General features: G+C 39.7%; 1 protein-coding gene across 3 annotated transcripts in view; it reads right to left on the reverse strand.

Moving 5' to 3' along the window:
• Positions 1–2,061, reverse strand: part of LOC144039335 (N-lysine methyltransferase KMT5A-A-like) — a 9,711-nt gene extending 7,650 nt beyond the window's left edge. For all 3 annotated transcript variants that reach the window (XR_013289413.1, XM_077552558.1, XM_077552559.1), the window contains exons 1-3: positions 1,229–2,061; positions 975–1,137; positions 511–573 (exon numbers count right to left, since the gene is read on the reverse strand). Coding sequence is in view for 2 of the 3 variants with exons in the window: in XM_077552558.1 (XP_077408684.1) it covers positions 511–573; positions 975–1,137; positions 1,229–1,346 (344 nt within the window). In the remaining variant the exon portion in view is untranslated. The remainder of the gene's footprint in view (positions 1–510; positions 574–974; positions 1,138–1,228) is intronic.
• Positions 2,062–25,620: the final 23,559 nt, after the last annotated feature.

Here is a 25,620-nt window from a genome sequence, read left to right on the forward strand (position 1 = left end):
GGTTTTTTTTGTTAGTAATGCTCCTCGATACAATTCTCTTGTATGGCGATGCGCAATTAAGGTTGTCTCTGATTGGTCAAAATCAGACTCAAGTAGGGCCTGGCAATAAATCAAATTAATTGAATAAATTAAATTCAAATTGAATCGTTGAAAATTTGCTAAATCGTGAAATGTATTTTGTCTTCTGGATTATTAAAAACTGTTATAATGTTCTGTTACATCCAGATGTTATTGTGAGTTGAAATTTTGCACAAGTGGTGGCAGAATGCTGGATGGTTGGTTTAAAAGACTTTTTATTTAATTTTTTGGCCATATCGCTTAGCCTCAGACTAAAGTATACAAACAATCCAATATCCATTTGTTGCACGTCTTTGCAATGCACATATTGCATGAGCCATTCGTGCGCCAAGATATTTTCCACATATTGTGCAGCCCTAGTATCTCCACCCTCCACTAATGTCTTGCTTCTGAAAACTGATTTCAACAACATTCAAAAAGAAATCTAGTCACCTGGTCAACTTTGGCGCAGTCTGTGATAGCGGTGTCTTCATCAGGTTGTGCTTCAGTGGAAACCTGGGGTAGATGAATAGAAAAATACCAATACAATTAAATTCTTACTAAGACTAGACTGCTATACTGTAATTTCATGTAATCATGAATGTGCGACCAGTAATTCTAGTATGTCACATGTATGAAACAATATCCAAATGTCATGATAAGCAATCACGATATGATAATCAACATGATATTGTGAGGTTAGCGATACTCACGATAACTGTAAAAGTAAAATAAAAAAATAAGTCACAATATTGTAAAAAAATGAAATAAAAACAAAAAAAATTATATTGAGAAAAGAATGTACTTTTGCTTTTGAGTTATAATTAATCTTTTATGTTTTGTCAAACCTTGCACGATAACCCCCCCACCCCCAAAAAAACCAAAATTAAGTGTGACAACACACCATATAAACATACCATAGTGTTTTTCCATTGTAGTGAAATTCAAACATGAAAACCTTCTGGGCATCATGATACACTCTCAGCCTGTTTTCACGTTCCTGTTTGCTTATAACTTCTCCTCGATATTCAGTAGGAAAGACTCCCTTCTGAAAGGAGCAGGAACTGAACACTCCTCGACCTTACAAAGAAAAAGGGATACAACAGAAATATTTCATTATAACAGTAATGAAAACTAGGCCCATACTAAAGAATATTTTACCAATACTCACCTTTGAATGAATTAATATATTTTATGGTGAAGCCATCCTTGTCTTTACCTAAGGATGAAAAATATGCTACCTCTTCTTTGGGTTTAACTTTTGCCCTCTGTGGCCTCATGACTGACATATCTCACTGAAGATAATGATCTAAAGCTATAGAAAAAAATGAGTTTCAATCAGTTTGATAGGTAACTTGGTGCAGATGTTTTGAAGTTGACTTTCTGTGGACCATAATATCCTGTGCAGTGTGCAGTAAATGTGCCAACGAAAATAAAATAGTGGATAGCACAGCTCTGCTAAATATTTGCATAAATTAAATGTAATGAACACTAACAGACTTTACTGAAATATTTCTATTTAAAGAACAAATTTAAGTAAACACAAATGCAGCAATTTACCAATACTTCATTTATACTGTACTGGTAATACTAAACCATTGTATATTTTCACATCACAAACCAGCCTATCAAACCAGCCTGTTATTGCTTTCCTCTTAAAAATTTCAATTAGCATTTATCTTACTCAACAGACGGTTAGCTCTGCTATGCTAACTGAGCTAACCGTCGCTAACAAAAGCGTAGCAATTCTAAATAATTAGCTGCAACCATCATAATCAACAGATGGTTAGGTATGCTAACGTTAGCTTAGCTGCACTTACACTGGACTTGCATTATAAATCATTTTCAGCAATGTACACAAGCGACCAACATTAAAATAAACAAGTTTCTGGAGGAAAAATTCGAGCTTCAAACCTACCTCATTAGCACAGCTACACTGCCATCACGTCTCGTGAAGTAATTAGAGCCGGGGGCGGTTCTCTATCTGGGCTGCTAGATGACGTCACTTCCGTACTCCGGGCAATATAATAAATCACATTTAAATCAACAAATTGGTTCAGTGTTGGATTATGAACTTTGTTGATAAGAGTGTCTATTGTTCTATGATTTACAGTGTCAATTAAAAAAAAAAATAGATCACATTTAAAATTAACCCGAAAGGCTCATATACTAAATTAATTACCACAGACGAAAACAAAGGATATTATTGCTAGAATTATAGATAATTTTGTAATCGTTTAATGTGATTTCAGTTTGCTTTTTTAAAAAGTTATTATTTTTTTTTTCATTAACGAAAATGTTTTTTTGCTTTAGTAAATAAAATAACCTTGCTGCTGTCACACAGTTGCTGTCCGAGGATGTTTTGGTACTATACTTTAGTAATGGACGCATGTGTTTTTTGGCAAAATTGTGAGCGAGCCCAGTAACTTGGCTTAGAAGCAACCCTGCAAATGAATGGTCACATGATGCTTTACTGTTGGCATGAAGCAGGACTGATGGTAGCGCTCATCTTTTCTTCTCCAGACAAGCATTTTTCCGGATGCCCCAAACAGTTGGAAAGGGGGTTAATCAGAGAAAATAACTGTAACTCTTTTTTCCTTATTTTGGTCTGTGTTTATGGAATCCCTTTTTCACTGGTCACACCAGGCCATCCTCCAAAAGTCTTACTCCCTCACCATGAGTGTAGATGGACTCATACCTGCTTACTGCCATTCCTGAGCAAGCTCTACACTGGTGGTGATGTCCTTATCCCTGCAGCTGAATCAACTTTGGGAGATAGTCCTGGCTTTTGCTGGATTTTCTTGGGTGCCCTGAAGCCTTCTTCACTTAAAGTTTGTAAGGTCACTAAAGGAAATTACTTTAATTTTCATGGCAAATAGGGACTTTGCAATTCATCTAATCACTATAACATTCTGGAGTACATGTACATGCAAATTGCCATCATAAAAAAACAATAATAAGTCAGCACTGCAGATTCTTAGAAAATCAATGTCATTCTCAAAACATTTGGCCGCTGGTGTACAGAAAGATGTTATACTGTAAAGGCAGGGTGGGATGTTAAATGATGAATTAATGTACGGCACTGACAGTTTCTCTGTCTCTGCTGTTAACCATTGTACATTTTTAAATAAACAACCACTGAAATAATTAAATACTGAAATATATAATTAAATATCGTAGGGTATTTCATTATTTAATTATTTACTTAGGAAATGGTGGCTGCAAAAAAAAAAAAAAAAGGCTCTGTGTCTACAGACAAACATTCACAATACACAGCATTTTGAGAAAAAACTGAATTATGGAGACGTGCGTAATTGTGAGGACAGGTGATGGTCAGCCAATCAAATGCTGTGAAATATACACTGGTGTGAATTATTCATGAAGTGGTGCATTACAAGGACCTTCCTACAGGGGGCGCCATCAAATACACAAAAATACACAAATTCACGTAATTATGCTTTACAAGGACATTGGCTAAAACTTTGGATTTAAGCCTTCTACAGCCCTAGAAGCACTTCTGCATTGAAATAATTATGAGGACATGGGCTGTGTCCTCATAATTCAAAATGTCCTCGCAGCACGGCATGTATTCAGGTGAAATGTCCTCATAATACACAAAGGCAAACACACACACACACACACACACACACACACACACACACACACACACTTAGTCTTTTCTGTGGTGCACCACTTTCTAATTTAAAACCATGATTTGTGTTTTAGGCGATTATTTTTAATCGCAGTCAGTTCTGTTCTGACCTGATAAATCTTAGTTATATTGAACACAGATATTTTGGTAAACAATGAGTGGGGAGGTGTAAATTATTACGTATTTACGGCAACGTTTAATTTCCTCTACCCGGGCACCCGAAAACTACACTTTTATTTAACAAGTTAAAAACTAGTCAATAAAAGTATTTTGGATCTCATCTAATAAAACCGTGATCCCTTTGATGCCCGGATCATATATACCATGGGTTTTTCTTCACGGGCCAACGCCCAAGCGCTTTTCTTTTACTCCCCACTTTTCTATTTTTCTGTTACTTCTTCAGTATATTTAGTGTTCCTTTTTCAAACTTTTGTAAATCGTGATAATTAAACAGCATAATACCTGTTAGTCCTCGGTGCCGGTCTGGTTCGCAGGACCCGGTGTCCGGGCGAACGGCCGTGGCCGGAGCGACGAGACCCGTCACGCAAGGGGAGACGCTGTCGACAGATTCTCGGTGTCCTCGGTTCGGCGGCGGTCGTCCGTCCAGATGCAGGTCCCAGGTTTCGGCACCAGTTAAATGTTGGGTCTGATATTACAGATCCCCTTAGTTACCGACCGTGCACCAAGGAAAAAGGAGGCAGAAGCTGTTGCTTGTTTGTTTTATGCAACCGCGGCTGGGAGAGGAAAGGAGACGCGAGACCTTAACTCACGCTCGGCTCCGTCCGACTCTCTCTCTTCCCCCGGCCACCTCGTCGCTTTTATTACAGTTAAGTTTCAGTTTCGTTTCATACAAAACATTAGAGAAAGTTGAGCGGCGCCTCTAAACGACAGTTGATAATATAAAAACATAAAAATATATACAGGATATTCTTTAAAATACACATAATGTTAAGACTACTGTTTTAAGCAACTTCACATTCCCTCCTGTTGTGGATTTAAAAGGACATCAGTAAATACTAAAACAATTAAGTTTTCTTGTTTCACTGCTGCACTCAGCTCATCTTTTAGAGAATTGAAGTCAGCAGCAACTGCGCTTCTCATCTCTGTCTTAATCACTTGAGCGATGTCAGCTTTAAGCTCCAGCAGGATTTCTGTTTTCAGTGATGCTTCGTCAGCCTTTTCCGGGCCGCAATCCATCTGAGTTGTTGCTGCTAGCATCAAAGCTATGATAGGTTTTAGCTTAGCAGGTTCATCGATTCTGCTTTTACGTTGCTTCGTCACCTCTTGTATATTTTGCTCGAACAAGTCTATTTGAAATAGGCTTAATGGAATTTGTTCACTAAAACACGCACTTAAGGCTGAAAATGAAAGGTTTGACGGGATCCCAAAAACTTTATTTTTGCATTATTTGAATGTATTGCTGGAATGTTACAAAAATGTAAAAAAAGTTTCCACTTCTGCGCCATAAAGAGTAGAAGAAGAAGTGCTCACCCTGAGACACTTGGGATAAACAACACGACTGCAAGTGCAAGATTTTACATTGATGAATATGGAATCTGCCAGGAGTAAGAAAAAGACGCGTTCAAGCACAGCTGGAACTCCGGCACGGACCCCGCAAAAAAAGAATCCAGCGCGACAAAACAAGCCAAAATATAGTCTGATAGGCGCAAACATCGGAGCAGTGACAGTGAAAATTAATTGGCTTTCTTTCTACTGAGAAGGTAAGAAATGATAACAACTATTTGTCAAAGTAAGATGTAAACAATAATGATGACAAATGAAGGTGGAAATTGTAATGATTACATGGATTTTGTAATCATCTGTGTTGTTCAAATAAATTATAAATGAGATCGATGAAGAAGTTTCTTGCAAGTTTTTTATTCCAAAAGCTTTTGGAGACACACACAGGAACCTCCTCACTGCAAAAGGTGATATCGCTGCCCAGGGTGTGTGTGTGTGTGACAATCTTGTGGCATCTTTATACACAGTTCTTTAGAATCAGCCCCACCTATGCTCTCCTTTGAACCTCTACAAAAAACAGTACTTCCTGACCAGAGTCTTTGATGTAGAGAGATTCTGGTCCCTATACATTTTATGGCAGGATGAGTTGAGAAGCAGAGCGCTCTCAACCGCTCAACGTCCCCCCGTTAAATAAACAGGAACCTTCTGGTCCCCTTCTGCTGTTCCGGGAACAGAGAGGGGACTTCAAATAAAGATGAGATCAAAAGCAATCCTTATCACACCCTTTCCTAAACATCTGGTGACTGAGTTAACATATGAACATTCTACTCTACACATGTATAACTAAATTGAAACAGTTAAAATATAAATTGAAACAGTTAAATGTCAACAAAATCAAAGGCTAATATTGCTTATGAGTGTAAATGTGATCTAGAGGACATGATCCGTGTATGGCTGATACATAAGTGTTCCTGTGTTGCACATTCTGTTTTCTGCATTCTGGTGTACGATATGATACGATACGATACGATATACTTTTATTTTCCCCGTGGGGAACTTTTTACTGGACTCCATCCAGCTGCAGTTTACAGTAAAGAGAAAACAACAGAATAGAAAGAGATAAAATTAAAATTAAATAAATAAGAAATGCAGCAATAAGTAGAAGACTTCCCAGAAGTCTTCACAGAAGTATACATGTGTAGAGAAGTACATTGCACACACCCATATACACACACACACACACGCACTCCTATATATATATATACACACACATGAGTATGTACACAACATTGCACCATATATATATATATCTTATTGCAGTTAATGTCGGTTGTTAAGCAGTTTGATGGATGTCGGCAGGACTGAGTTTTTGTAGCGGTTCAGCCTGGTTCTGGGGGCCCTGAATCTCCTGCCGGAAGTGGCTGGGACTCATGATGCAGAATGTGAGTCGGGTCATTAACAATTTTCTGTGCCAGTCCAGTGACGGACCGCTCATAAAGCATCTGCAGGGAAGGATGATTCCTGACCCCCATGATCTTCATGGCAGTCCGCACCAGACCGGCAATCTGTGATCTTGACTGCACAGTCAGGTTGCCGTACCAGGCTGCAATGCCGTATCTGATGATACTTTCCAATGCAGCCCGGTAGAACAACAGCATAATCCTCAGCTCCACTCCGTAGACCCTAAATCTGCGTAGGAAGTAGAGACGCTGTTGGAGTTTGTGAGTGTCTGAGTGTTTAGTGTACTTATTGCACATCCCCCAGGGGAGAAGGGACTTATAGCTACGTGTTGTTGTTAGCTCATGTGTTAATTTGGCTCGCGGGTTAGTTTCTTGATTCCGACGTTTCTTATTTCCGGCCAACAGTAGCTCTTAGCTGGTTGTGTGAAGACAAATAAAAAGGTAAGATTACCAATGAAGTGAATCTTCTGTTTCAATTTAATTGTAACTGTTTTGATTTAGTTATAACTGTTTAGATTTGGACATAACTGCTTTAATTTACTCAGTAGAGTGGGTGAGAATTTAAATGATGTGAGGGGGGAGCTTCCTCTGCTCACACATTCCTGAGCCATTCTGTCTGGAGTGAAGCAAATGTGTTAATTAGATTCCTTTGTGTTTACAGCCGGTTGAGCAGCTGTCGCAGTGAAGCCAGGAAGTCTGGCTTGCTGTTTACACATCAATGACTATCTGATCTTCTGTTTACCATATCAATTGAGTATCTTGTGACTGTTTGAGATGGAGAGGGAGGGGACTTTGGGGCAGCAGAGGGAGGGACAGCAGAGGAAGAGCAGAGGTAGGGACAGCAGAGGAAGCGGAAGGGGAGGTGCTTTTGGAATGACTGGAGTATATTGGCGTTTGCACGTGGGAGGAGCGACACACATGGGGAAGAATAATGGCAGCGTTTGGCCGCGTCTTTGTGTGTCTCAGAAGCTTCTGAAAATAAATCCTTCGAAGGAAACCTGAGTCACCGATCTCGACTCTGATTCTGAAAATCAACATTACGAACACGCGGAAAACAAGGAATGTTTTCCAACACCAACCACATCTGCTGCTGGCAGCATTCTTGTGAGATGTCACAGTATTGTTCGCAACTTCAGCGTCTTTCCAATAAACAGTTTATCTAAATAGTAGAACAGGCACACATTTCCAATGCATTCAAGAATAAGTTTGAAATAAAGACTTGCTTAAAGGTTGCTTTTAGGAATAATGACTACTGAAGAGGAATAGAATTATTTGTCCTCTTTGCGTGTTCCAAAATTTGAAGACAGATTTAATGCAAGAAAAAACACCTTTGCAAAGATGATTTAACTCTTTGACTGCCATACGTTTTCAAAAACGGGTTGTCGCCAGTGCCAGCCGATTTAAGCATTTTGAGTGATCTTTCAAGGTCCACAGAAAATGTTGTGTTTGGACTATGGAAACACACATCCAACCAAATGAAAGATTGGACTCTCATCTTTCATCAGAAAAAAAAAGTTTGTTTCTACCTTATTCCGTTCTTCAGTAATCAACAATGGAAAATGGTTACTTTCACCGAAATTCTCTGTTTTGAAACAAAAAACGGAGAAAAAGAGCTTTTTGTGAAACGATGTTATTTCATGCACTCTAGTGAATTGTACACTTCTTTTTGTCCATGAAGGATGCCACAAACACCTAAATAGTGCTTTACTTCTGTAAAACGCTTTCACCAACAATGAAAAAGTGTTTTTTGATTGCAAAATGCGTTTATTTCCATTCAACAGTGTAACAATTTGACAAAACAATTTCGCAAACTATTTACAAATGTGTGCAACTGTGGTACTACTTACAATTATGTGGATGTTTCAAATACAGTTTTTCTTTTTGTAACGCTCTCCTGCGTACTAGGAGACGCCAGGACTCGCACACAGTTTACTTTCACTTTCGCATTGGTCCGTTTTGCGTGCAAACGTTACACTTTCTTGACGGCCTTTTTTTCCGGGGAATAAAAAGCAAGTAGCAGACTGTACACACTTCCTCCGATGAATATGCATTGGACTCGGGGCACTCTCCGTCGTCCGATCGAACGTCCGCCTGTGCGTGCTCGGTTGCGCTCCGCGTTACGACACCGTCATAGCCGCCGCGTCAGCGGTTCCAATTTCGCCGTCAAGCTCGGATTCACCTTCATCATCATCGATGATGACCATCGTCGTCATCAATGTACTCTTTTAGCGTTGGTCGATGCCTTTTGTCTTGTAAGTGTAGAGCTGCTTGCAAACGCTCGCCATTGCCCGTTCCCTCCTCCATCTAGCTCCATCTAACGTCTTCTACCGCCGCGTCAATGCTTTCCAACCACGGTGTCACCATCATCTTCATCATCGATGATGATCATCGTCGTCAACAATGTGCTCTTTTAGCGATGCTTTTGGTCTTTGAAAAAAACGGCTCTGGCGTGAGCTCCTCGCGACCGGCCGCCATTTTTCCTTTGTTTTCCATTCTGATCTCCTGCTCGACGCTCTAGCTCCGCCTCTACTGACGCCCACCCGATCTTGTCAAAAGAGAGTCATCGCTGCCCTCTAGGGGCCAAAAATAGTCATTAGGCTCACGAGACCTGCTTAAAACTTTCAGGACAGCTCCGCAAGCCTTCCCAGCACCCGTTTCAAAAAAAAAATAAAAAAAATGGGAGGACGTCTTTTAACGTCTTTGGCGCTCCTCCGTAGGTTTTTGCAGAACGTCATTTAACGTCTTTGGCAGTAAAAGAGTTAATAAAAAAACAGATCTCTGGACATCGTGACAGACTCCAAACATCACATAACAGGTGGAATTTCAGAGTGCCGAATGTGTCTCTTCCGCGTGTAAAATGGCTTCTTATAGTTAAACAGACCGCCTCTCTTTCATTTGTAGACAAAACATACTCTCTGGGTACTTTTCCATGAGCGATGGCGAAAACAGAGTCAGGGGTGTGTGTGTTCGAAGCAGATTTTGTTCTCAAGGACTAAATGTGTTTTCGCACAGAACGCTGAGAAGGAATTTTTTAGACCAAACAATTTACCAGCTTAGGTTAAGGTCAAATTATACTGAGTTCAACACTACCTCACATCTACAAAACATTTCGACATGGTTAATATAAAGAATTAAAAAGTTTAATAATGTATAACAATGGTTAATATATGAAAATAAAGAATTTAAATGTTAATAATATCTAACACTACCACCGCTGATGGTACGCAGTGGAATTACTTTTCGCGCATGTGCTGAAGGTACGTAATAGTCGGTGTCGGTGCGGTGTGTATTTACGTAATTTTTCTACGCGACGTGCCGACCATCTGGGGTGACGCCACAGGGGGTAGGTTATAGGTTAGTTATTTATTTATTTTGAATTTTAGCAGTTTTGGTCCTCCAAACACATCGCACTAAAATAAAATATTATAATAATAATAATAACTAGAGCTGCGAGCAGCTATAAAGGGCCCTCACAGCCTGGGCCACTTTGGGGTACTTGCACATTGGGGTACAGGCACATTGGGGTACAGGTACATTCAAAGCCAAATTTTCTTTTAAAATGGCATAATATACTTTTACATATGGATTGTTTTTTATTTTTTTGCCAGGTTTGATGAGTGGGTAGCGCTCAAAGAGTTTTGGTCAATGTTAAGACCCTAAAAAATCTGCGTCCGTTTTTATTTTTGGGCAATGAGTAGCTCTGATTTGCATTTTTTTAAACACATCATCGTTAATTTTACTCATAGCACAATATTGCTTGTATTGTCCATAGAGGGCATAAAAAATAAATAAATAAATAAAAAGTACATATGTATTGATAAGTCTGATGCCACTGAACATTTTGAGTGATGGAAAGTTAAAAAAAAATATTCATAAATGACTTAGTTATCACACTTACAAGGAGTATCCAAATTTTGGACAAAATACCTTATGTGTCGTAATTTTTTTGTCGACCCAAGGTCTAGGTGGCGCTATATTTATAACTGACTATTTTCATAGACATACTTTCAGGTTGTGACTATAAACATAACATACATGTAAAGTTTTGGATTGTTTGGGGCATGTACCAAGGAGTTACTACGCATTCGTCTTTCATGGCGAAAAAAATATGAAACACAAAAAATGATGCCGGTCCCGGTCAAATAGTTTTTCTAAGGGTCAAGATTTTTTGCCCCTGATGATGGGCAAGGTCTTGACATGGTCCAGGCTAAGTTTGAAGTAAATCGGCTGAAAACTGTAGGAAAAATGGGCAAAAGTATGCCCCCTGTAAATGTGCAAAAATTGGCAAAAAAATGTGACATTCAAAAATTCATAGCTCACTACTGTCATGTCTTGTTTCGTTCTGCCCTCTGCTGGTCATTTGTTTACTGTCTTTTTATTTTTATTTTTAATAGTTTTCCTGGAGTGTCGGTGGGTGGAGTTCCTGTGTCTCAGCTATAGGCAATCCTAATCAGCAGGCTATTTAGACACAGGACTCACGAGAGGAAGATTGCCAAGTTATTGTTCTTGCTGCTTGCCATTGCCTAAGCATTTTGTTACTCTCGTGCTTTTACCGGTTATCTCCTAGTTCCTACCGGCAAGTAATTTTGGTCTTCTGTAGTTTCTTGTAAGTACTGCAGTGATTGTTCTGGTTGTTGATTTGTACGCACCTTGTGTAGGTCTTTTTGTTTTCATTCTTAATCTTAGTTAGTAGCCTATCTTCCTCCCGTGGTACTCCGCCCACCTTCCTTGGTTAATTATTTTGTTTTTCGGTACATGACCTTTTGTCACGCCGCTTTTTGTTAGTGTTCAGTTATGCGTCAAGCTCCTTTTGTTCAATTAAAAACTGTAAACCTTGCCCCCCATTTGAGTTGCATTTGAATCTTTCACCTGCACTTTTGCGAACGCCTAACAGAGTAACTTGGCCATAACATGGATTCAGCAAACTCAGAGCAAGTGTTACAGGTTTTGTCAAGCCATCAAGAGCTTGTTAATCTACATGATCGCTCCCTCCGGGAGATCATGTCAGCCATTAACGTGTTGACTAACAACCTCTGCTTACGCTTAGATCAGGTTTGTGCTCACCTTTCTGCTTGCAAGCCGGTAGCTTTTCCAGGCAAACCATCCATTCCTCATCCGACACGATATACTGGGGAACTTGGTTCATGTGGTCAATTCCTCCATCAATGTTTACTAGTTTTTGACCAGCAGCCACGAACTTGCGCAACTTATCGCTCGCAAGTCGCATTTATTATGAGTTTGCTTACTGACAAGGCAGCTGCATGGGCCATGGCAATCAGCAATCGGCATCCTGAGGTTCGTTCTGCATTTTCTACCTTAGTCGAAGAATTTAAAAGAGTGTTCGACCACCCTGTTAAAGGCAGAGAGGCAGGCAATCGCCTGTTGGATTTTTCACAAGTCACACTTTCAGTTGCTGAGTACTCGTACTGATTACTTTTCGCATTTTTGCAGCAGAGAGTGGTTTTAACGACACAGCCATCTGCGGTATTTTTCGCAGCCCAGTGATTAAAGATGAACTGGCTGTACGAGACGAGACTGCTAATTTGGAAGACGTGATTAGCTTGGCTATTAGACTTGATAATCGACTTTGTGAAAGAAGACGTGAACGTGACTTGGAGTTCCAGAACCAGCCAGTGGGAGCGATGGCGCTGCTGTGGATGCCATGCTACTAGGGGGAGGACGGCTGAGCTCAAGGGAACGCATCCGGCGCATGAGGGCTCATCTGTCTGTACTGTTTTGCAAGACCATCCCAGGGCCCCAGGAACGAACATCAGGATTTGGTTTCCATTCATCAAAGTGGTTCGAAGGCCCATCCTCTGTACCCATCCACCTCCCAACGTCTGTCTACAGACTGTGAGTATCTCGAGGCAGATGCTGCTCCTACAGGAACAAAGGGCGATACTTCTAGTAAAAGACTTCAACTCCCTGGAATTATTTCCAGTAACAGCAACAGCATGGAGGTTACAGCATTGGTTTAATTTGGTGCAGATGATTGTTTTGTGGACTTCTCGGTCATTGAGCGACTCTGGGGCAGTCTCATCAAATTAGACAAGGTCAAAGAGGTGCACGATCTCAACGGGAATGGGCTTTTTGTGGTTACACACGAGACCGAATTGTAGGGGTTAGTTTTGTCCGGTATCCATCATGAGTCTAGACGTTTTTTTTTTGTTATGCCTCTGCAATCCGCGCCTGTAGTACTGGGGCTAACCTGTTTTAAGATTCACAATCTAAACAGAAATTGGCAGATACAGTGATACCTCGGCTGACGAACGCTTCAGCTCACGAACTTTTCGCCTCACGAACATTAAATTCGCGAGCATATAGTCTCAGCTGACGAACTAGTTTTCGGCGGACGAACCAAATCATGCGAGGAGGAGGAGATGGCTGCAGCATCAAGTGAGAGCATCAAGACCATGTTAACTAAGTGGAGTGATGTGCAGGCTTTTATCGAACAGTACCATTCAGAAAAGACTGTGGCTATGAGAATCATCAACATGATGAATGATAATGTGATGCCTCAGTTTCGTAAGACCTTACAACTCAGAAAGCAACAGGTGTCAATTAAGAGGTTTTTAGTCAGCACAAAGGATAAAGAGTCTCCTAAGAAGCAAAGAAGAGAAGCCACACCGGAGGTTGAGTTACCTACAGTCCTTATGGAAGGTGACTCTCCTTTTAAAAGTAACTCCCTCCCTCCCTCCTCCTCCCACTCCATTCCATCAAGCCATCAACTACCATCACAAAGGCAAATAAAACAACTTTATTATACAGTACAGTGTATTTCTTTAATTACAATACAATAGCACATTTATTATACATAAAATAAGGTATATTTTGTGTAGTTTTAAGGCTTATTTAGTAGAAAATTATGTTTTATGGGGACCTGGGAACGGATTATTCTCATTTTAATGGTTTCCTATGGGAAATAAATGTTTGGAAGACGAACTTTTCGCCTCACACACACTTTCTGGGAACCAATTAAGTTCGTGAGCTGAGGTATCACTGTACCTAAAATAGTCAGTTGGAGCTTGTTCTGTTATTGTAACTGCTTGCATGCCACTGGTTCTATTACACAAAAGAAATAATTGTCTCCAATAGCTTTGGCTTCTGTGCCCACTAAATATCATGACCTTAAATTAGTGTTTAGTAAGGACCAGGTTCAATCTCTTCCACCACATCGCCCATATGATTGTGCGATGGAGCTGGTACCCAATGCACCATTGCCTAACGCTAGACTTTATCAGGTGTGGAAAACTGAACAAGAAACCCTAAAAGAATATATTTCGTTGTCACTGGCATCTGGACTTATTCGGCCATCAACCTCTCCAGTGGCAGCCGGATTCTTTTTTTTCATAGACAAGAAAGATAAAACGCTCCATCCGTGCATAGACTACAGAGGGCTTAACGACATAACTGTAAAGAATAAGTATCCTTTGCCACTTATGGACTCTGCGTTTACTCCTCTACATTCTGCCTCCATTTTTACCAAACTAGACCTGCGCAATGCTTATCATTTGGTAAGGATTAGAGAAGGAGAGGAGTGAAAGACGGCATTCAACACTCCCATGGGGCATTTTGAATATCTGGTAATGCCCTTCGGCCTTACTAATGCACCTGCGTTTTTTCAGAATTTGATAAACTATGTTCTCCATGACATGATTGGCCAATTCTGCTTTGTCTATTTGGATGGATGATATTCTTATATTTTCCAGATCTCTCGAGGAACATCAGCAGCATGTTTGGCTGGTGTTGCAACGGCTACTTGAGAACCGGTTGTACGTAAAGGCTGAGAAATGTAAATTCCACTCTTCTTCTGTTCGGTTTCTGGGGTTCATTGTGGAGAAGGGCCAGAGCTGAACCAGCTAATATCCAGGCTGTGGTCGAATGGCCGTCCCCTACATCAAGGAAGCACTTGCAAAGGTTCCTGGGGTTTGAAGAGGAATCTAGAATTTTGTCCTCTTTGCGTGTTCCAAAAATGAAGATAGGTTTAATGTAAGAAAAATACACCTTTGCAAAAATGATTTAATAAAAAACTGAGAATCTCTGGACAAATAACTGCCTCTAATCATCACTTAAACATCATGGGATTCAGAGCGTCAAATGTAGCTCTTCCGCGTGCACAACGGTTTCTTATAGTTAAAAAGACCTCCTCTCTTTCATTTGTAGACAAAACATACTCTCTGGTACTTTTCCGTGAGCGATGGCGAAAACAGAGTCAGGTGTGGGTGTTCAAAACAGATTCTGTTCTCAAGGACCAAATGTGTTTTCGCACCAAGCGCTGAGAAGGAACTTTTTTAGACTAAATAGTATGACCCAGTTTAAGGTCAGATTATACCAAAATCAACACCATCTGCTCTGCACAGGACACAAAACATTTCGACAAGGTTAATATAAAGAATTAAAATGTTAATAATGTGTAACAATGGTTAATAAAATAAAATGAAGTATTAAAAATGTTATAATATCTATCAGTCCGCCCTTTGGGCTTTTTAAATAAAGCCCAACAACTAAACAATTAAACATTTTTACCAAAGGATTCCAGCGGGATCTTCATCATCGCAATGGCAGGTGCAACAGTAGAATAAAAGGGAAAAAAATAAATAAAAAACATTCTTTTTAGCAGGAGAGGAGGTCAGTCATATGTCAAAACAATGTGATTCATTAAAAGATTTTTCTTTCAGTAAAATAAGCATATCATATATGAAGACAATGTGTTGTGATTATGTTAAAAATTGTGGTGGGGGATCCCAGAAATAGCAAATTGGCATGACTGTCAGTATGAGAAAGAGTGTCATTATGTACGTGCAATTGGAGACGCGATTGAAGACTTGTTGTCGTTTGGGCTAGGGAAGTTTTTGTTGACGTTTGTCAGTTCCGTTTTCGTTCTTGCGTTTGTTTTTTCAAACCGAGTCCTTCAGCTTTGCGATTGGCTGGCAACTTGTTCAGGTTGCACCCCGCCTACTGCCCGAAGCCAGTTGGGATAGGCTCCAGTACCCTCACAATCCTTGTGAGGACAAGCGGTCAAGGGAATGGATGGATGGATGGATGGATCCTTCAGCTTTTTTAGAACCCACATCAACTGCCAGAGATGATCACCGGGCCCAAGGTGTGACTCATTCTTTGTGGAACGCCCCGGAAAAGGGACACATTCCTCCTATCTCCATTGGGTAATCCTCATGTCGTCTGGTGGGAACTGGAAGCAGTTGAATGGCCTCTCAGCTGGCACGTCTGGTCACTGGAGCAGTTTACTGGTTTCTCAGTTGGCTCCCGCTGGTGGCTGGCTCCTGATGGTGGGGGTTGAGCAGAAAGCGGACCCCCTGCTGGTCTGATAGGCAAGATGTGGAACCAGGTGCCCCGTGGACTGGACTAGATTGACCCTTCCATCACCTCATTCTGGGCGCAGGACATTTTCATTAGTCACTAATAAACATTTATTCACATCCCTTCTTTTTGAGTGTGGTATTAGTTAGGAGTTAGTAAATGTTAGTAAAGTTCTGTAGGCCTGTCCTGTGGGAAAAAATTCTGTTTGTTGTGACATTCAATTAGGATCCAGCCTTTGGCTGACTTTAATGACCTAAGCACATTCATTAATGCAAAAAATGAAAATCTTAGCCAATTCAAATCTGACGAGGCCAATTTTGTTTACAGAATATAATGATTATTGAAATGTTTTATTATAATATTTACTGTTATAGATATAGCATGAATGTGCTTCCAGCCATTAAATAAATGCAACTTTCGCCAACAAATAAAATCAAAAAATAACATCTAACCCCAGGGCCCCAGGGGAAAATAGAAATGGAACATATTCACCTTATTTTCGCCGTCCCTGCCAAAACTTACTCCTTCTCCATGGTCAAGGAAATCCCCAATTGTCCTCCTGTAAAATTCATTCTCACGGACTATCTATAATTATCACATTAAGACTAACTTTTAATTTTATATTTATTTAATTCAACATGGACTGTTTGTGTCCTTCGCAACGATATACCCAGACCGACCAATAATTCCCCCATCTGAAAAAATCGACTTAGAGAATTTTTCAGACTCTAATAATATACAAGTTCTGCAGTAAATAAATTTTGCTTGTTTTTTTGTTTAAAAAGAGGGGAAAATGTTACATTTAACCAGTAAATTCGACAATGCGCCCCAAGCAACTATTCAAATTTCAAAAGAAAATTTGGAAAATATTAAAAGACTAAATTCAATAAGCGTAAAATATAATAATTAAGATTGAAATAAATTTTATCTTATCTTTATTCACATTAGCTGTTTTCAATTTCTGAAACCAGACGAAATTTACCTGTATTATCTTTTGTACTATAAAAATATTGTAGCTTAAGCCAATGAATTTTACAAAGAATTTCAGTTTTCAGCCAATCCATCAAATATTATTGATACATAAAGTTGCCCTTAGTTTTAATGTTACCATTAAGCTTGCTAGTCCCCCTTGTTGATGTTTGTCCAAAAAGCTGACTGTTTTAAAATAGACAGAGATAAACAAATCAGATCAAATCAAAATAGACATCAAACGTTTTTAAAATGTAATAAATCTGTGTGTATATAGTGTTATCAATCAGTTCGTTATTTTTACGAAATGTTTTACTGTAAATGTTATCACCTTATATCTGTCAAAAAATATAGAGTGCAGTGTAAACAGTCAATATCACATCATATGGTCTGGTATCACTAACTCAAGGCACAGGACAGTTCGGGACGCAGGAATGCATTAAGGAAGCATTGGAGCAGTTTTTCATTTAAGACTTTTGCATGTGAGTTCAGGGTGCAGTCATTGTGGAAACTTTCCACCAGGTGGCGTCAGGAACCTCTGCTCTCCATCAGGTGGCAGCCCGAGCAGGTGGAGCGCTGATCAGGGGATGGCCGCACCTCGTCCCTCTGCTGGTGGTAGCATTTGCAGTTTCTTTGTTGGTGGGGGTTTTGTTTTGAAGAGATCTGTGTCCCGCCAGTTGACTTGTTTTGAAATAATGACCCCGACCAATGACCCTCACTCGACTGAAAACATTCAAATCTGCCCCAACAGTATTTAGGTTATAACATGTCAGTAAATATTAAAAACAAAAACTTCCTTTATTCAAAAAAAATTTCAAAAAATTTTGAGAAGGGGGAAGAAAAAAATAAAAAATAAAATAAAATAATTAAAACAATGAAAGTTTACAATTTTAAATAATTGCTAATTATATGTCAATATTTGTTATGGTTTACAATATTTAATTTAATATGTTTTTCATACCTTCATAAATAATACTTAGGATGAGATAGGACATATACACTCTAACAATTTACAAATATAGTCAATTAATAAGTGTGTAGTTTTCAATTAATGTTTTCTCAATGGAGGCCGCAGCCCGTAAAGTCAGCCTTTAGTCAAACATCAAAGCAGGAATGATTTTTTTAATTACATAGCACCTCAAGTTATGTCAAAAATGTGATTCTTCCAGATAGCTTCCCCATGAAACGGTCCAATCTTCCAGAGTATCGTAGTTCAATTCTGAAATGAGACTTCAAATGTCGAATTCAAAGGTTAAATATATTCAGGAGAGATTAAAATTATTTTTCTATTTATAAACATGGGAAAAACTCATTTTTAAATTATAATTAACACATTACTTCATCCCTAGGACGGGAGATAAGGAATTTGTCGTCTCCACTCCTTCTAATGGGTGATAGCCGCTTCTGAAAAGATGTTTCAAGGTTAAATAATGTTCTCGCGTACGAGAAAAATCATAAGGGAAAAACAATCAACTATATAAAGAATTATTCCACATTAGTCGCCATCCAAGTTATTCGTTTTTAGTTATTATTATTATTATTATTATTATTATTATTATTATTAAAATAGGAGAGTAGAGACTAAACTATCTAATATAAAAATAATCCAAAAAAGTTAAATATATATTTTCTCATTAAACTTTAAAAGCAGATTAACAATCACACAATTAACATCTTCCTTTTATAAAAACATTTTATTTTACCTCATTACAAAGGTTGATTGGCTTTTGGCATTTTTAATTTGAAAAAGGGGGACATCTGGTGGTCAAAATGAGTCACAACAACTATAATTTTCAAATTGACCTCACGTCATCAATTTATTAAAGGGTGACACCTAGTGGTCAGCTAGGAGATTTAAATGAGGGCTCATAAAATTAGTTACGCTAATAGTTCATGTAATGTCGCTTAATTATTTGACGCAGACCCTGAAGCTCGTCGTTTTAGCGTGAAAATCTTATTAGTAATTTTACCGTCTAATTAATTTATCCCGTTTAGCGTTTATTAACTCTTTTACTACAAGACGTTAAAAGACGTCCCCCCATTTTTATTTATTTTTTTTTTGAAACGGGTGCTGGGAAGGCTTACGGAGCTCTCCTGAAAGTTTTAAGCAGGTCTCGTGAGCCTAATGACTATTTTTGGCCCCTAGAGGGCAGCGATGACTCTCTTTTGACAAGATCGGGTGGACGTCAGTAGAGGCGGAGCTAGAGCGTTGAGCAGGAGATCAGAATGGAAAACAAAGGAAAAATGGCGGCCGGTCGCGAGGAGCTAACGCCAGAGCCGTTTTTTTCAAAGACCAAAAGCATCGCTAAAAGAGCACATTGTTGATGACGATGATCATCATCGATGATGAAGATGATGGTGACTCCGTGGTTGGAAAGCATTGACGCGGCAGTAGAAGACGTTAGATGGAGCTAGATGGAGGAGGGAACGGGCAATGGCGAGCGTTTGCAAGCAGCTCTACACTTACAAGACAAAAGGCATCGACCAACGCTAAAAGAGTACATTGATGACGATGATGATGAAGGTGAATCCAAGCTTGACAGCGAAATTGGAACCGCTGACGCGGCGGCTATGACGGTGTCGTAACGCGAAGCGCAACCGAGCACGCACAGGCGGACGTTCGATCGGACGACGGAGAGTGCCCCGAGTCCAATGCATATTCATCGGAGGAAGTGTGTACAGTCTGCTACTTGCTTTTTATTCCCCGGAAAATAAGGCCGTCAAGAAAGTGTAACGTTTGCACGCAAAACGGACCAATGCGAAAGTGAAAGTAAACTGTGTGCGAGTCCTGGCGTCTCCTTGTACACAGGAGAGCGTTACAAAAAGAAAAACTGTATTTGATACATCCACATAATTGTAAGTAGTACCACAGTTGCACACATTTGTAAATAGTTTGCGAAATTGTTTTGGCAAATTGTTACACTGTTGAATGGAAATAAACGCATTTTGCAATCAAAAAACACTTTTTCATTGTTGGTGAAAGCGTTTTACAGAAGTAAAGCACTATTTAGGTGTTTGTGGCATCATTCATGGACAAAAAGAAGTGTACAATTCACTAGAGTGCATGAAATAACATCGTTTCACAAAAAGCTCTTTTTCTCCGTTTTTTGTTTCAAAACAGAGAATTTCGGTGAAAGTAACCATTTTCTATTGTTGATTACTGAAGAACGGAATAAGGTAGAAACAAACTTTTTTTTTCTGATGAAAGATGAGAGTCCAATCTTTCATTTGGTTGGATGTGTGCTTCCATAGTCCAAACACAACATTTTCTGTGGACCTTGAAAGATCACTCAAAATGCTTAAATCGGCTGGCACTGGCGACAACCCGTTTTTGAAAACGTCTGGCAGTCAAAGAGTTAAACTGTTTCATCTGTTTTATTGCGTAAATTTGTATTATACAGTTATTTTATTTGCAAAGCAACATTTCAGCATTAATCATTATTTAATACACTTTTCTTAAGGCTACGTCTGGGACTCTCCTCTATATAAAAATTACATACACTCATAACACTCTTAACAAGTGCTAGTCTTCTACGCACATTCAAAGTTAAATTGCCGTCATTAAAACCATCAAACAAATGCCTTATCTTATTAGAATAAACTAACCTTTTCCACAATATAATCAAGTCCCGTCGTTCAGTATTAAATAGATTTTATGTCATTATTTTACGGTAATATTTAATCCGGAAGCTTTAGTTCCGACTAGCGGAAGCAATATCAGGTCAAATCATTTAGTCCTTCAGAATAAAAGCGTACCGTAGCCCCAACATTTTAAGTCATTATTTAAAGTTATATAAATGGTTATAACTTCACAAAAATACCTAAAGCTAGTATTCTAGCATTATTCATCATCATCTTATCCAAAAATACACGATTATGTGTCGTTTTTATTCCACTCGTAAACGCGTTCTTATATCTCGTATTTTACTTCGAACGCCTGGCGGCGCAAACCTCAACGTCCCCCATTAATAAAATTAACTTACCGTAGCTTATAACGGCGCCATAAGATTTATTCCACCGCAATCGTATATCCATTTTATTAGTTTTTCAAACCCCGGATATGTGTTTGGACTATGGAAACACACATCCAACCAAATGAAAGATTGGACTCTCATCTTTCATCAGAAAAAAAAAGTTTGTTTCTACCTTATTCCGTTCTTCAGTAATCAACAATGGAAAATGGTTACTTTCACCGAAATTCTCTGTTTTGAAACAAAAAACGGAGAAAAAGAGCTTTTTGTGAAACGATGTTATTTCATGCACTCTAGTGAATTGTACACTTCTTTTTGTCCATGAAGGATGCCACAAACACCTAAATAGTGCTTTACTTCTGTAAAACGCTTTCACCAACAATGAAAAAGTGTTTTTTGATTGCAAAATGCGTTTATTTCCATTCAACAGTGTAACAATTTGACAAAACAATTTCGCAAACTATTTACAAATGTGTGCAACTGTGGTACTACTTACAATTATGTGGATGTTTCAAATACAGTTTTTCTTTTTGTAACGCTCTCCTGCGTACTAGGAGACGCCAGGACTCGCACACAGTTTACTTTCACTTTCGCATTGGTCCGTTTTGCGTGCAAACGTTACACTTTCTTGACGGCCTTTTTTTCCGGGGAATAAAAAGCAAGTAGCAGACTGTACACACTTCCTCCGATGAATATGCATTGGACTCGGGGCACTCTCCGTCGTCCGATCGAACGTCCGCCTGTGCGTGCTCGGTTGCGCTCCGCGTTACGACACCGTCATAGCCGCCGCGTCAGCGGTTCCAATTTCGCCGTCAAGCTCGGATTCACCTTCATCATCATCGATGATGACCATCGTCGTCATCAATGTACTCTTTTAGCGTTGGTCGATGCCTTTTGTCTTGTAAGTGTAGAGCTGCTTGCAAACGCTCGCCATTGCCCGTTCCCTCCTCCATCTAGCTCCATCTAACGTCTTCTACCGCCGCGTCAATGCTTTCCAACCACGGTGTCACCATCATCTTCATCATCGATGATGATCATCGTCGTCAACAATGTGCTCTTTTAGCGATGCTTTTGGTCTTTGAAAAAAACGGCTCTGGCGTGAGCTCCTCGCGACCGGCCGCCATTTTTCCTTTGTTTTCCATTCTGATCTCCTGCTCGACGCTCTAGCTCCGCCTCTACTGACGCCCACCCGATCTTGTCAAAAGAGAGTCATCGCTGCCCTCTAGGGGCCAAAAATAGTCATTAGGCTCACGAGACCTGCTTAAAACTTTCAGGACAGCTCCGCAAGCCTTCCCAGCACCCGTTTCAAAAAAAAAATAAAAAAAATGGGAGGACGTCTTTTAACGTCTTTGGCGCTCCTCCGTAGGTTTTTGCAGAACGTCATTTAACGTCTTTGGCAGTAAAAGAGTTAATAAAAAAACAGATCTCTGGACATCGTGACAGACTCCAAACATCACATAACAGGTGGAATTTCAGAGTGCCGAATGTGTCTCTTCCGCGTGTAAAATGGCTTCTTATAGTTAAACAGACCGCCTCTCTTTCATTTGTAGACAAAACATACTCTCTGGGTACTTTTCCATGAGCGATGGCGAAAACAGAGTCAGGGGTGTGTGTGTTCGAAGCAGATTTTGTTCTCAAGGACTAAATGTGTTTTCGCACAGAACGCTGAGAAGGAATTTTTTAGACCAAACAATTTACCAGCTTAGGTTAAGGTCAAATTATACTGAGTTCAACACTACCTCACATCTACAAAACATTTCGACATGGTTAATATAAAGAATTAAAAAGTTTAATAATGTATAACAATGGTTAATATATGAAAATAAAGAATTTAAATGTTAATAATATCTAACACTACCACCGCTGATGGTACGCAGTGGAATTACTTTTCGCGCATGTGCTGAAGGTACGTAATAGTCGGTGTCGGTGCGGTGTGTATTTACGTAATTTTTCTACGCGACGTGCCGACCATCTGGGGTGACGCCACAGGGGGTAGGTTATAGGTTAGTTATTTATTTATTTTGAATTTTAGCAGTTTTGGTCCTCCAAACACATCGCACTAAAATAAAATATTATAATAATAATAATAACTAGAGCTGCGAGCAGCTATAAAGGGCCCTCACAGCCTGGGCCACTTTGGGGTACTTGCACATTGGGGTACAGGCACATTGGGGTACAGGTACATTCAAAGCCAAATTTTCTTTTAAAATGGCATAATATACTTTTACATATGGATTGTTTTTTATTTTTTTGCCAGGTTTGATGAGTGGGTAGCGCTCAAAGAGTTTTGGTCAATGTTAAGACCCTAAAAAATCTGCGTCCGTTTTTATTTTTGGGCAATGAGTAGCTCTGATTTGCATTTTTTTAAACACATCATCGTTAATTTTACTCATAGCACAATATTGCTTGTATTGTCCATAGAGGGCATAAAAAATAAATAAATAAATAAAAAGTACATATGTATTGATAAGTCTGATGCCACTGAACATTTTGAGTGATGGAAAGTTAAAAAAAAATATTCATAAATGACTTAGTTATCACACTTACAAGGAGTATCCAAATTTTGGACAAAATACCTTATGTGTCGTAATTTTTTTGTCGACCCAAGGTCTAGGTGGCGCTATATTTATAACTGACTATTTTCATAGACATACTTTCAGGTTGTGACTATAAACATAACATACATGTAAAGTTTTGGATTGTTTGGGGCATGTACCAAGGAGTTACTACGCATTCGTCTTTCATGGCGAAAAAAATATGAAACACAAAAAATGATGCCGGTCCCGGTCAAATAGTTTTTCTAAGGGTCAAGATTTTTTGCCCCTGATGATGGGCAAGGTCTTGACATGGTCCAGGCTAAGTTTGAAGTAAATCGGCTGAAAACTGTAGGAAAAATGGGCAAAAGTATGCCCCCTGTAAATGTGCAAAAATTGGCAAAAAAATGTGACATTCAAAAATTCATAGCTCACTACTGTCATGTCTTGTTTCGTTCTGCCCTCTGCTGGTCATTTGTTTACTGTCTTTTTATTTTTATTTTTAATAGTTTTCCTGGAGTGTCGGTGGGTGGAGTTCCTGTGTCTCAGCTATAGGCAATCCTAATCAGCAGGCTATTTAGACACAGGACTCACGAGAGGAAGATTGCCAAGTTATTGTTCTTGCTGCTTGCCATTGCCTAAGCATTTTGTTACTCTCGTGCTTTTACCGGTTATCTCCTAGTTCCTACCGGCAAGTAATTTTGGTCTTCTGTAGTTTCTTGTAAGTACTGCAGTGATTGTTCTGGTTGTTGATTTGTACGCACCTTGTGTAGGTCTTTTTGTTTTCATTCTTAATCTTAGTTAGTAGCCTATCTTCCTCCCGTGGTACTCCGCCCACCTTCCTTGGTTAATTATTTTGTTTTTCGGTACATGACCTTTTGTCACGCCGCTTTTTGTTAGTGTTCAGTTATGCGTCAAGCTCCTTTTGTTCAATTAAAAACTGTAAACCTTGCCCCCCATTTGAGTTGCATTTGAATCTTTCACCTGCACTTTTGCGAACGCCTAACAGAGTAACTTGGCCATAACATGGATTCAGCAAACTCAGAGCAAGTGTTACAGGTTTTGTCAAGCCATCAAGAGCTTGTTAATCTACATGATCGCTCCCTCCGGGAGATCATGTCAGCCATTAACGTGTTGACTAACAACCTCTGCTTACGCTTAGATCAGGTTTGTGCTCACCTTTCTGCTTGCAAGCCGGTAGCTTTTCCAGGCAAACCATCCATTCCTCATCCGACACGATATACTGGGGAACTTGGTTCATGTGGTCAATTCCTCCATCAATGTTTACTAGTTTTTGACCAGCAGCCACGAACTTGCGCAACTTATCGCTCGCAAGTCGCATTTATTATGAGTTTGCTTACTGACAAGGCAGCTGCATGGGCCATGGCAATCAGCAATCGGCATCCTGAGGTTCGTTCTGCATTTTCTACCTTAGTCGAAGAATTTAAAAGAGTGTTCGACCACCCTGTTAAAGGCAGAGAGGCAGGCAATCGCCTGTTGGATTTTTCACAAGTCACACTTTCAGTTGCTGAGTACTCGTACTGATTACTTTTCGCATTTTTGCAGCAGAGAGTGGTTTTAACGACACAGCCATCTGCGGTATTTTTCGCAGCCCAGTGATTAAAGATGAACTGGCTGTACGAGACGAGACTGCTAATTTGGAAGACGTGATTAGCTTGGCTATTAGACTTGATAATCGACTTTGTGAAAGAAGACGTGAACGTGACTTGGAGTTCCAGAACCAGCCAGTGGGAGCGATGGCGCTGCTGTGGATGCCATGCTACTAGGGGGAGGACGGCTGAGCTCAAGGGAACGCATCCGGCGCATGAGGGCTCATCTGTCTGTACTGTTTTGCAAGACCATCCCAGGGCCCCAGGAACGAACATCAGGATTTGGTTTCCATTCATCAAAGTGGTTCGAAGGCCCATCCTCTGTACCCATCCACCTCCCAACGTCTGTCTACAGACTGTGAGTATCTCGAGGCAGATGCTGCTCCTACAGGAACAAAGGGCGATACTTCTAGTAAAAGACTTCAACTCCCTGGAATTATTTCCAGTAACAGCAACAGCATGGAGGTTACAGCATTGGTTTAATTTGGTGCAGATGATTGTTTTGTGGACTTCTCGGTCATTGAGCGACTCTGGGGCAGTCTCATCAAATTAGACAAGGTCAAAGAGGTGCACGATCTCAACGGGAAT

This window comes from Vanacampus margaritifer, chromosome 19 (assembly GCF_051991255.1).
Source record: "Vanacampus margaritifer isolate UIUO_Vmar chromosome 19, RoL_Vmar_1.0, whole genome shotgun sequence".
NCBI classification, from domain to species: Eukaryota; Metazoa; Chordata; class Actinopteri; order Syngnathiformes; family Syngnathidae; genus Vanacampus; species Vanacampus margaritifer.